Genomic DNA, 14,181 nt, shown 5'->3' on the forward strand with positions numbered 1-14,181 from the left:
TAGTCTTTGTAATGTAATTTGAAGTCATTTTGAACACTTAGGTTTATGGTTTTTGTACTGTTTGTTGAAGTCATCTTGAACAATTTGGTTTATGGTAAACATTCTGTTGGATTTTGAAGTCATTTTGAACATGTCTATGTAACATGTCAAATGCAATTTGGAACAATGTGGAAATATCAATTAATGTCATGTTTGTTTTAGTCTTATTTATTGTACTGGATTTGTTGTGTCTTGTTCATATCAACATTATAAACAAAATAGGTAACCAAAAATGTTGCTAGCAAAAAAATGCCAAAATATAATACTCATTTCATTCATAACTGTGTTACAATTACACATTCAAATTACACATTCAAAGTAGATAACTTATAGCCAATACTAAAACATCCTATAAAACCAAACACATAACATTACAAAACACATGATCTTCCACTTACACGGCTTCAATTGACCTTGAATTTCAGTCACAACATTCCCTAATTCCTCATTTCTACTCTTCAGTTTTTCAAAATCCTTTGATAAGATTTCCAGCTTATTCAACAAATCTTGACATTTGTCTTCCACAAATTCCTCATGGAACCACTTGAAAAAACCACAACCTCTTTGCTCAGACCCCTGCAACGAACAAATTTGGATCAACAACACATCCTCTTTACCTTACTTTAACATACCAAACCAAAATTAGGGCTTACCTTGTAATCGTGACATCCCCAAAATTTCTTTCCGAAATTCTTCTTAGTGTTTACCCTATGAAGCACAACATCATCTCCACAATGACAAATTGGAATAGCTCGAGCCCTACTGAGAACACACGACTCTCTGCTTTCTGATTTGGTCTCCTTGAAAAACTCAGAACCATGTGTGACCTTCATCGATGAAGAAGAAGAGCAATGAACTTAGGGATTAAAAACGAAGAGAATGAGAATGTTGGTGATGAACACGATGGAGAAGAAGAAGAGAATGAGAACGTTGGTAATGAAGAAGATGAAAATGAAATGACAACTATGGAGAAGAAAACCTAATATAAAGAATAAGAAGAAACAATGACAACTCACCTGCCAGCTAGACAAAACAGACGGACATTAGAGCCAACATGACGGACGGGACTAACGTGAATACATTTAGAAACTTAAAGGACCTAAATGACACGAAAATTAATTGAGTGACCAAAGTGAACCAGTGGTATACTTAAGGGAACAAAAAGGATATTTTTCCTTATTATTATAATAATGAAAAGATTGTTATTTTAAGAAAATATTGCTACTAACTCATTTTATTAGACTTTATATAAAATTATTTCTCTAATTTTATTACTCTCTATCCTTAATAATAAATAATCTATTTAAAAATAAAATATTTTATTCTCCTACTAATCTAAATTTAATATATTAAATTCATATATTCTAATAATACAATTATATTCAAAATACAATTTTATTTCATGGTTTGATTATTTGATTTCAGCAACTATTTTAACAGGAGAGATAAAAAGGCAAAAATGTAGGTGATTCGTATAGAAAAATAGTTTATTCTATAATGTCTTTATAAATTTTCCCTCTAAAATAAGATTATTTTTTTATAACAATGAAAAGGCTAAATTACATTTTTGGTGCCTCAATTTTTTCTGATTCATGAAATTAGCTCATCTATTTTAAATTTAAATAGTTTTGGTCTCCCTATTTTAAATTTAACAGTTTTAGTCCCCCTCTCACGTTTATTCATATAAAATCAATGAGATATTCTTTTTTTAACTTATATTTTTATTTATAAAATTCAAGAATATGTTTATAAAAGATAATTTGTCATGTTGCACATGTAGCAACATGTAACTTGTCAGTTAAAAAATAAAAACATCGTTAATTTTAAGTGCTAAAGTATATAAAAAGACCAAAATTGTTTAAAATTTATAATAGAAGAACCAAAATTGTTTAAATTTAAAATAGGGAAACTAAAATTGTTTAAATTTAAAATAGGAGAACTATATTTCACATAAATTAGGGAATCAAAACTATGAAAAATAGTTACTTATAAGTTGGCAGGGTAGCTCAATTAGTATGTGTTAATTAAGTTAATTTGGTGTAAGATGTTAATCTATAATTCAATCTATAACGATAACATTTATTTATATTTATGCGTCAATGTAAATAAATATTTAATATTTATAGATCAACAACTTTTAAAAAAAAGAAGGGTTAATTCTATAATGTTTCCATAAACGTTTTCCTTAAAAAGATGATTTTTTTATAGTTATATAAGTTTTTCTTATTCTCTTTCAACTACTCCACTAACATATTTCATTATATTTTTGAAATAAATCAGTTTTTCTAATTTCTTTTACCTTTTATCTCTAATAATTGTATTATTGTCAAAAATTTATTTTTATTTATAAATCAATAACTTTTTAAAAAATAGTTAATTTTAGGGTTAAATATACAAATCCCCCTGTAAATTTTTTTTTTCCAAACACCCCCCTGAAATATAAAAATACTATGTCTTTTGTCCCCTAAGTGTAAAATTTACCCCCTTGTAATTTTTTTTTGTTTGATTCCCCCCCCCCCCCCCCCCCCTTTTATTTATAAATCAATAACTTTTTAAAAAATAGTTAATTTTAGGGTTAAATATACAAATCCCCCTGTAAAATTTTTTTTCCAAACACCCCCCTGAAATATAAAAATACTATGTCTTTTGTCCCCTAAGTGTAAAATTTACCCCCTTGTAATTTTTTTTTGTTTGATCCCCCCCCCCCCCCCGATTTGGTGTTAAATTTGCACGCTTAGGGGGTAATCCAAACAAAATAATATTACACGAGGGAAACTAAAAAAATAATATTATCAGGGGGTAAAGCAAATTTCGCATATATTACAGGGGTGAAAAGTGGTATTAACCCTTAATTTTATAATGTTTCCATAAATAATTTTCTCAAAAAACATAATTTTCATATTAGAAGTTATGGATGATCACTTGAAGCCTATCAAGAGTTTGAGACAATAAGTTAACCCTTCTCATATATGTTTTTTATGCAGATGACATTTTAGTGTTTTATAAAGGTTCTAATTCCAATATGCAAGCTCTCATCAACCTCTTTTCTAGATATGTTTTGATTTCTGGACAGTATTTTAACTATTCCAAATCTTTTCATTTTGCTGGTGGTATGTCCTCATCTAAGAAGAGTCACTTACTCCTTTGCACTGGTTTTATTCAGGGTTGTCTGTGTTTTATCTACCTTGGTGTTCCCATCTTCAAAGGTAGGCTCAAGGCTTCTTATCTCTAACCTATTGCTGACAAGTTGATTTCCAAACTTACATATTGGATGGCATCTCTTCTCTCCATTGGTGGTAGAGTTACTCTTGTTTAGGCTATTATGCTTACTATGATCACTAACTCCATCTCTATTTATTCCTGGCCGATTTCAATTCTCAAAGATATTAAAAGAGTTACTAGAAACTTCATTTGGGGAGCTGATATCAATAGAAAAGCTGGTGATTGTTTCTTAGAAAAAATTATGCAAGCCTAAAGTTTATGGTTGTCTTAGGTTAGGTCCCTCATGAGTACGAATGAAGCATCAAATCTAAAATTTGATTGGGAAATTCTTTGCACTATTGAAAATTGAGAGTGCATTATCATAGGCAGAGTGCTCAGAGGCTATGGTACCATCAACTATAGCTTCTTCTATTCGCAAAAATGAGTTCAATACCATGAAAAATCATTCTCAAAGATCAAATGGAGATGGTTAAAGAATTAATTTTTGGAGAAACAATTGTGCAAGCATGAGATACAACCTAAGAGGGGGTGAGTTAAGTTTTATGAATATTTCTTGTTATTTTAGAGATGTTTTGATTCTTTTATTTTTCTAGCAGAATTATGATGAACATATGAATAAACATGCAAAAAAAATAAAAGTGCAGAAACAATAAAGAACACAAATATATATTCTAGTTCCCCTTTCTAAACAAGGGTAGTCCAATTCCACCATACCTGGAAAAAGATTTCACTATGTTAGATCTTTGTACAACCTCACACCAAGACTATCCTAAAATCTTCTAACACACTACACCAAACCTATGTTAGACTTCGAATCTCCCCTATTCAAAGAATCTTTTTCCTGCAAACATAAAGAACACCACTTCCTATATGCAAACGCCTGTAAAAATTACAACTACTTTCTGTACAGACCCTATCACCATACCTTTGGTGAATAATTTACAGTAGACAAATAAATTGAATACAAACAGTTTATATATTTTTTTAATATCTTGAAAATTTAATCTTCTCTTTCAATGAACAATTCAAGAATATATAAACATTAACTACTCCTTGATTTATGAAACTTTTTCTCAGTGTATGAAAATTAAGCTGTAAAAGTTTCTATGACATTGTATGTGAACACTTAAAAAGCAGTAAGAATTGTTTGAAAAATATGACTGAAAGAGGTTATTTGAAATATGAAAAATCTTGCTATAAATACATCACAAGATGCCTCTTGAATGAGTAGAAATGCTTTAAAATGATTATGATAATTTGCAAAGCTTTGAAAAAGGTATCAAGATCGTATGCAATGAAGAGGTATGTAATGTTTCAGAATTTTCAAAATGTTTCGGCTTCTCAATCGAATGACCTAGGATGTCAATCAATTGACTCAATTCCAACATTAAAAAAATATCAAAATTTGCACTATGTCAAGCGATTGAAATAATGAGTCAATCGATTGACTCTTCAGCATTTTCGAAATTTCATAAGAAGAAATACAATCAATTGATTGAATGCTAGGAGCAATCAATTGACTCCCTTAAAATTTTAAAAATTTTCCTTTAAAAAGTTGTGCTTCGAATAGCAAACATGCATGAATGTTTAGGAACTATATAATGATTCAGATGAAAATATTTTGAGCACCTAAAGCTTATATATGAATTGCCATTGTACCTTAACTTTCATGATTCAATCATTTGATTTTTAAAGCTTATTCAATCTTGGTACTTGATTTCAATCTTTTTCTTTTTTTGATCTTTCTTCTATGATAGACTTTTGTCTTCTTCACAATTAAGCTAAGATAGATGAAGAACATATTTCTCCCAATCTCCCTCTTTTTGATGATGTCAAAACATATTGATGGATAGTTCTTGCTTGACACTTGATTGTTCCCCTTATCTTGTATATCTCTTCCTATATCTTGCATATCTCCACCTTTATTTTAGAATTTATGCCTTTGTATTTGACATCCTGGAAAAAAAATCATCTCTCTTCTCCACCACCATTTTGTCCTTATCAAAAAGAAAAAGAGTAAATTCCAAAGAAACATAATATATATAAGGGAAATGATATATTAGATATAAAAAATACTTATCTTCTTCATAATGACTTGATGACAATGTTGATATCAAAGCATCGATCTTTTTCAAATAATTTTTAATCTAATGAAGCTTTAATCCTACTATATCATATGATCTTATATATTGAAAAACCAATCTTAAATATGACAATAATAGCACATGCTCTTCAAGTATCTACAAAAATAATTAATAGTACTTTCTAGGTACCCATTATTCCTTGGGTCCTCTTGGGTTAGTTCTCTTCCTTATCCATGCATACTCACCATAAGGAATACCATAGTTTCTTATGTATCAAGCAATAAGAGTATGGTCTTTTGTATTAAAATTAAAACATGTAGGTCTAAAATCATGATTCCTTTTATAGATATAGGAATGATTTATGTCATAAGTCCTTTTAGGATGAATTACACCATGCACTTTCTTTGCTTCCACATTGTTGAATTTTGTCCTAGCTTTAACAAAGACGATTTTACTTGTGTTTGGTTTATCAAAATTAGAATAGTCAAACCCGTATTTTTCATTTTAATATTTTTATCTACTTAGCTCATTTTCTAAATCAATTTGACTTTTTTCATATTTTTTTATAGGCAAAATACTCTTTTTAGTCCCGTAAGTTAACCTCAGAGTTCATTTTGGTCCCTTAACTTCAAAAAGTTTCAAATTGGTACCTTAACTCTTCAAAAGGTGTCATTTTAGTCCTTTTTGTCATATTAGCGACGGAAAAACTCAAAAATCGGTCGCTAAATCCGTCGCTAATATGCCAAAAAGGACTAAAATGGCACCTTTTGAAGAGTTAAGGGACTAATATGAAACTTTCTGAAGTTAAGGGACCAAAATGAACCCCGAGGTTAACATACGGGACCAAAAAAGATATTTTGCCTTTTTTATAACTTGGTTTAGTTCAACAATTTGGGATTCATGATTTTGATATTTATTACATCTAGGATATTTCCATCTAAGTGTCACCAGTCTTTCTTTATAGGGTTAAAATTAGTTTCTTTTGTTTTGAGCATTTTCTAGAAAGATTCAAATATTCCTCGTGTAATTCATGGAAGGCATTTTGTAGTTCATCATATGAAGGTATATCATTAATTTTGAAATCACTAACTTCAATTTTTTTCATCATCAAAATAATGTGAAGCCATTGATTCCATATTTTCTTGTTCTTCATCTAAAGATGAACTTAAATCATTGTCATCCCATGCCACATATGTTTCTTTGGCCTTTTATCCTTCTTGTCATTCACTTTGTTTTTCTTTAAAAGTGTAGGGAATTCACTTTTGATATGTCCTCTTTTTCCATATTCAAAACAAGTAACTTTACTTTTGAAATTGGTGCTCCTCTTTGACTAATTTCCGTTGTCCTTTCCTTTCTCAATAATTTTTTGAATTTCTTAATTAATGCACCATCTTTATCACTAGTGGATTGAGATTCATTCTCTTGTACATAATCATGGTCTTTGAATTTAGTTTTTAAGGTAAGGCTTTTGGTTTTCTTTTATGGATTTTCATGATTTTCCAGCCTTTCAATTTATATTTCATATTCTTGAAGTTTACCGAATAATACCGCCGAAGACATTTTAAAGAGACTTTTCTTTTCTGATATTGTTGTCGCCTTTGGTTGCATTGATCTAAGGACTTTGGTTGCACCCAGATTATGGGTTTATTGTCAATGATCTAAGGACTTTGAGATTCAAATCATCCTTTGTAAATATTTTTCTAAGAGCCATCAAATGATTTATTAAGTGTGAGAATCTCTTTTGCAATTCAAGAATTGATTCACCAGACTGTATTCTAAATAATTCATATTCTTGTAATAAAGTCTCCAGTTTGGATCTTTTTACTTCTACCATCCATTAATTTGTCACTTTTAATGTGTTCCAAATCTATCTGGCACGAAAGAGTTCATCCACACCTAATGCAAATGTAAGTATATTCTTTGTCTTCTTGTCATATAACACTTTCTTGTTGTTTCATTATTCCAAGAGCCTTTCACCTTTATTTTTTATACATTGTTTATGAGTATTGTAAGAACGCATGGACCATTTTCAACATAATCTCATATTTCTTATCCTTGTGCTTCTAGATACACTTGCATGCGAATTTTTCAAAAGTAATAATATTCACCAACAAAACATGAAGGTTTGTTGTTGTTTCCACCATCTGCAAAAACATGATTAGTAGAAGCTATAATATGGATCAGGGAGCATGTTACCTTAACCTGATATGATGTCAATTATAAGTATGAGATGCAATATAACAGGGGAGAATTAGGTTTTATGAATATTTCTTGTTATTTTGCAAAAGTTTTAATTCTTTTATTTTTCTAGAAGAATTATGATGAACGTATGAATAAACGTGCAAAAAAATAAAAGTACGGAAAAAATAAATAATACAAAGATATATACTACTTCCCCTTCCAATCAAGGGTAGTCCCATATCTCCATACCCCATGAAGGATTTCACTATGTTAGATCTATGTATAGACTCACACCAAGACTATAATACAATCTTCTAACATAACACACCAAACTTATGGTGGGCTTTGAATCTCCTCGATTCAAAGAACCTTTTTCTAACAAACACAAAAAGCATCACTTCCTATTTGCAAACACTTGTAGAAAGTACAACCACTCTCTTTACAGACGATATCACCACACACTTGGTAAATAATTTACAGCAAATATATAAATTAAATAAAGACCATTTATATGCTTTCCAATATCTTGAAAATTTAATCTTCTCTTTCAATGAACCATTCAAGAATATATATGTGAACATTAAGTGCTCAATATTTTATGATACTTTTTTTAAATGTATGAAAATTAAGCACTAAAATTTTCTATGACATTGTATATGAACACTTAAAAAAACAGTAAGAATTGTTTAAAAAATATGATTGAAAGAGGTTATTTGAAATATGATTTTTTTTGTTGCTTTAAATACATCACAAGACGCCTCTTGAATGAATAGAAATGCTTGAAAAATGATCATGAGAATTTGCAATGCTTTTGAAAAGGTATCATGATCATATGCAATGAAGAGGTATACAATGTTTTAGAATTTTCAAAATGATTCAGGGTGTCAAGCGATTGACCTAGCATGTCAATCAATTGACTCAATTCCAACATTCAAAACATATCAAAATTTTCACTATTTAAATCAATTGATATGATGAGTCAATTGATTGAATCTTCATCATTTTTGAAATTTCACAAGAAGAAATACAATCAATTGATTGAGTTCTAGGAGCAATCAATTGACTCTCTTGAAAATTTGAAAATCTTCCTTTTAAAAGTTGTGCTTTGAATAGCAATCATGCAGAAATGTTTAGGAACTATAGAATGATTCAGATGAAAATATTTTGAGCACCTAAAGCTTATATACATATGAATTTCCATTGTACCTTAATTTTCATGATTCAATCCTTTGATTTCCAAAGCTTATTCAATCTTGATACATGATTTCAATCTTTTTTCTTTTTTTGATCTTTCTTCTATGATAAGCTTTTGTATTCTTCTCAAATTGGTGTGGTGACCCTCTCATCAACTACTTGGATCCTCCCTTGATTTTCCACTCTTCTATCAACCTTCAAGCCAAGGTTGTTGATTTCACTCAAGATCAGATATGGAACCTCTCAATGATCTGGAAGGATCTCTTTCCCTTCATGGAACTCAAAATAGCAGGCATCCATGTCATTCCTTCTAGGAGTAAGGATCAACTTGTTTGGCCTGACTCTAGGCAAGGATCTCTCAACCTTAAAGATGCTTACATGTTCTAGCAACACATCACCCTCAGTCTTCATGATAATACGAAAATATACTCCATATTTGGCTTGATTAAAATATAAATCATTTCGTCATTTTATTATAATTATGTTTTATAACGGTATTATTATGGCATTTTGTAGTATTTCAAGTTTTCAAATAAATATGATATCTGCTTGGTAGAAAGAGTAAAAATGGAGGAAGTACGAAGCAAAAGGGCCAGTAGAAAAGAAGAGGCCCAAATATAAGCCCAAGAACGCAACACATGATGTGTGCCCCTCGACACTGGCTCAAAAATGAGTGCCCCTCGGCACTAAAAGGATGCCCCACGACACACTTCACTCTTTCAACAGAAACGCCTATTTTCTCCTATTTTTCCTCCAGGATTCTCACCAATTCTCCTACTTTTTCTCAACAAGAAACAAAAGGGACTGACTCCACCTTCCCTATATTTTCTCAACGGACAGTTACAAGGAGGATATAAAAGCAAGGTAGTTGGCAACCAAAAGCTCTCTCGTCAGTTTCCCTAATTTTTCCAGAGCATTTTCCAGCGAGCACATTCTTCAGCAATCAAGCATTCAAGTTCCAGTTTTAATTCTTATCTTCTGCATAGATTTAGGCAAATACTTTTTCCCACAGTAATTTCTACACCGAAAATTATTGTGATTTTTTTTACCGAATCTAACCTTACGTTAGGTTTTAGTCTTTTTATTTCCTTGTCTTTATCATTTTGATTCAAGAACTTCTACAATATAAATCTAGCCGGCCTGTGGTAGATTGTTCGAGTATTCACAATTTCAAGATTTAATTTCAGTACTATTTCATTTCAAGTTCTTGTTTAATAAAGTTATTTATCTAATTTATGTTTGTTGTTTCTATATTTATGAACATGTCTGGATATTTGAGTTATTATTGTTTATGCATGATTGAATTAATAAGTATGTTTGACTAAACCAATTAGATATCGGTATGTAAATTAATCGAATTTAAGGGGCCCGAAATAAGTTAGCCTAACTACATTTTATGAAAAATCACTTTTCTGGTATAAGTTTCCAATAATTAATATTAAAATGGTTTGTTACGGAAGTAAAAACAGACAAAGGTTAGAAAACAATAAGAACAAAAGTTTGAGGATTTTAACCGGATAGTGGACACTTAACATTAGTTTTGAACACAATAGAAGCACTTTAAAACTAATTAGATTCTATTGTTTTCAGAAAATGGTTTTACACCTGACGGGATAGCGGAAGCATACGTTACCATCTAGGATCATAGTCTAATTCAATAAACACGGAATTGTGAGATAAGGATTTTTAAATTAATAGTATCTACTGAAAAGGCTTTTTGTTAATTGAAAATGGCCAACGAAACTTTGGATTCCCTAGGTTTGACGAACTATATACCGATATCCCATTAATTAATATTTCAAAATAGAATTCAATTATTCCCTGTTTAGTCCCTATTATTTCCCCTAATTAAACTAAAATATTAGCCTTAGCTTTACACAGTGATTTAGGATAGCGGTAGATTTATTTTTGGTCCTTTTGGTTAAAATAATCTAGAGTCTCAATATTCCTCCCTCCAAGTCCCTTCTTGTCTGGCGCATCATACACCACAAGTTGCCAACAGTTGATGAGCTTCAAAAAAGAGGCCTTTAAATTTCTTCCTCATGTTCTTTGTGAAAATGTGAGTTTGAAACTACCTATGATTTGTTTTTCTCGTACAAATATATTATAAAGTTTTGGCACTGGCTAGAAAAAACTATCAATTAAAGCATACCTTTCCATTCTATTCAGGATCTCTGAACCTTTTGCAATAGGACTAAGGCACCTCAATGTATGCTCACTAGGAAGGATGCCATCATCTATTTTCTCAATCATTTGGTATTCTAGAAACATTAGGATATTTAAAGATAAAAATCTTTCACTCAATACTGTATGTAGCCAAATTTTTGCACAGGTGTCCTACTATAACTCTAACACAAAGCTGAGTTTCAAGGGAGGGTTAAAGGATTTTGTAACAATAAAGGCTTGCAATGTATCTATTCATCCGTTTAGAGCCCCTTACATTAAAGAAGTTATTTAGTATCCTCCTTTAGAAATATAAATTAAATGCAATGTTTATGGTTCTTGCACAAAGAATCCGCCTTCATTTGGTAGTGGTGGTATCTTCAAGGATATCAATGGCTTATTTCTCTTGGATTTTGTTGAACCTTTACACATGTAGAACTATTTGTTCTGTGAATTCTTTGCATCTATTAGATGTATGGAAATTGCAAAGGAAAGGAACTGGAATAGGCTTTGGATAAAGTCTGACTATGCCCTAGTTTTCAGCTTTTTCACCTCCTATAATGCGTGCTTGATTCCCTGAAAGCTTAGAGCCAGATAGCATCTTGTCAAAATCTTATTTTAGATATGGATTTTTTTTTAGGCAAAAGGTGGGATGAGCCACCACAAAAAATATATTAATGAAAAAAAATAGTTACAGAGGTGCAAAAATGAGGGGGGGGATCGAATCGAAACCCCTTAATGAAAAACTCTATAACAAGGAAGCATAATAAAGTTGTGAGCAAGCTCCATAATGATATCCCTATGCATAACATCCCACCAAGAAAAGCTTTGTACATGTAAACCGATGTTAGCTAATCTACTCGCACAATGATTACCCTCCCTGTAAATGCGAGTAACTACAAAAGAAATGGACTTAGTGTAATGTAAAGCATTTTCCCATCTATTCCTTAACATCCAAGGAACAATTGAAGATTTAGTAAAAGCTAAAACAAACAGTTGTGAATCAGATTCCAGCCATAGATGTGTTCAATGTTTCTCCTTTTGCAATTTCAATCGCCATAATGGAACTTGTAATTTCAGCTAATAGTGCATTTCCTAGCCTAATGTTCAAATAAAATATTCCCAAAGGATTGGCATTATGGTCCGTGAAGATTCCCTCGAAGGTTGTTGTGCTTAGAATGCCAATCGTTGATCCGTTAACATTACACTTGACCTAATTCGCATCCGGAGGGTGCCAAAGGAATTTCTCGTTGTCCGATTCTTAGGAGAATTTAGAGTAACCTCAAAATGTTTCATGATCCTAAAATCCAAGAGAGAATTTGAGCAGGTTTTAGGAGTTGAATTTCCTATGAGCGATACCTCTGAATTAATCGAGTTAATTGCATATTTTTAATGAGCCTTGATCCCCTTGAATCGTGTGTTATGTATAGCTTGCCAAATATATTTGATAGGGATTATAACAGCTGAGATTACAACCACTCTGCATTGGTTTGACCAAGGTCTATTTAGGGTGATCCAAATGTCCTCCACAGAGAGAATTTTTTGATTGAAAATTGAAGAAAAATTCAACCACAGTTTTCTCGCAAAATTACACCTAAAAACACATGATCAGAGGATTTATAATGTTATAAGCAAGTACCGCACATAAAGGGAAAATGCAAAGCCCTTGTTGCTAAGCAGCCATCTGTAGGCAACCTATTTTGTATAAGTCTCCAAAATAGAAGCGGTTTTGAAGGTGATATATGAGCATTCCAGATGATCCCCCCCAATGAATCACTTGGGAAGAATTAAATTTATAATCACAGGCTCTTTTTAGAGGGAGCCCTATCTTCAGTGAGATTTAGAATGCATTTGTCTTCCCTATCCTTAAATGGAATGTGTGCTTGATTAAGAATAAGAAGAAAGGAAGGATAAGACAATTGCATTTTCACGGGAAGCTACCACTGATGGTTCACAATATAATAACTCGCTTTTGCCTTGAGGAATTGTTGGTTCAGGTCCGAGATACCAAAAGTGTCGGCTAGAGGACAATCATTCCAACAATCCAACCAGAATTTGATTTTTTTTCCTCCATTACCAACCACCCATCTAGTGTTAATTTTCACCTTTTCAAAGGAACCCTTTATTCCACTCTAAAGAGAGGAGAAGATATGATACCTTATGTGATTTCCATCTCTAATAACTTTGTCTCTGATAATTATGGCCCATTGTTCTTCTGAGTTTATCATCTCCCAACATTGCTTTATGTTTGAGGCTTAATTCAAGTTTATGATGGACCTGAGACGTAGCCCCTCTTTCTCAACAATCTTACAACACTTGTTCCAAGCCACTGTTACCAATTTCCTCTTGTCCAACAATCTTACCAATTCATTGTTGCCTTGATAAACTTGATTTTATGGTTGTCAACAAGTTGGGTGATCCCTCTACTCAAAGATATGGAGCTTTTCTTCTCTCACATTTTTAGAGAAGAAAATAGCGATGCTGATTTTTTGCTAATTTAGGAGGCACATCTATATCCTTCATTTTTTTGAATCCTTTGTTGGGGTTGGTTGAAAATATACATGTTGAAGAAGTCCCCTATTGCTTAGTTTTATGAAGAAAAAGTGAGTCCAAGGATATATATATATATATATATATATATATATATATATATATATATATATATATATATATATAGGACTCAAGTTCTTTAAAGTCCCACATCACTTAGTTTTGTGAAGGAAGAGAGATTCCAAGGTTACATAAAGGATTCAAGTTCTTCGTTACAATATGCTCCAGACAAAAGAACTTTAATCTTGTATTTGATTTTCTTGTTCTCTTATGCTTTTGTGAGTCTAATGGGGTCTAGCTTAGTTAAGGGTATATTATGTGTTGTAATTTTTTTATATAGTGTTATTCTCTAGTTATTTGTTGACAACGACCGTGATTTTTTCTACGGTTTTGGAGTTTCCACACTATGTTCTTATGTTGTGATTGTGTTCCTTTTTTCTCTATGTTTGTTATTTTCCCAACAATTGGTATCAAAGATTTTGGTTTAATCTGGGGTTATAAGTTCTTAGTATGCTCTATGGTTGCAGCTTTGTCTGATCTTCCACATCAAAAAAGAAGGGAAGTGTTGTGAAAGAGTTATTGAGTTGTTGTCACAAGTTCTGCTGTGCAGTTTGTGCTAGGGAAAATTGATGGAAGATTTTTTTTTTGACTTGTGGAATGTTCAAGTTAAAGATGTGTTGGTACAATCAAGATTATACAAGGTGTGAGATTATGTTGATGGTTGAAGAGCTTCCTACCAACATGGAAG

The 14,181-nt window shown here is 31.6% G+C and overlaps 1 protein-coding gene across 1 annotated transcript; it reads right to left on the reverse strand.

Annotated features, from left to right (window-relative positions):
* Positions 1 to 203: 203 nt before the first annotated feature.
* On the reverse strand, positions 204 to 872 carry LOC131621489 (uncharacterized). Its single transcript, XM_058892541.1, has 3 exons — positions 693 to 872; positions 438 to 615; positions 204 to 277 (listed from the first exon to the last, which is right to left on the reverse strand). The coding sequence occupies exons 1-3, from the start codon at positions 870 to 872 to the stop codon at positions 204 to 206; spliced, it is 432 nt and encodes a 143-aa protein (XP_058748524.1).
* Between the last annotated feature and the right edge of the window lie 13,309 nt (positions 873 to 14,181).

This window comes from Vicia villosa, unplaced genomic scaffold (genome assembly GCF_029867415.1).
Source record: "Vicia villosa cultivar HV-30 ecotype Madison, WI unplaced genomic scaffold, Vvil1.0 ctg.000006F_1_1_1, whole genome shotgun sequence".
Classification (NCBI taxonomy): domain Eukaryota; kingdom Viridiplantae; phylum Streptophyta; class Magnoliopsida; order Fabales; family Fabaceae; genus Vicia; species Vicia villosa.

Excerpts from the sequence above, each read along its gene's own strand:
- LOC131621489 (XM_058892541.1), bottom strand. The coding sequence starts at position 872 with ATGAAGGTCACACATGGTTCTGAGTTTTTCAAGGAGACCAAATCAGAA. Across the intron at positions 616-692 it reads GGGGATGTCACGATTACAAG|GGGTCTGAGCAAAGAGGTTG; the intron begins GTAAGCCCTAAT and ends TGTTCGTTGCAG. Across the intron at positions 278-437 it reads TCAAGGTCAATTGAAGCCGT|CAACATTTTTGGTTACCTAT; the intron begins GTAAGTGGAAGA and ends TTTTTTTGCTAG.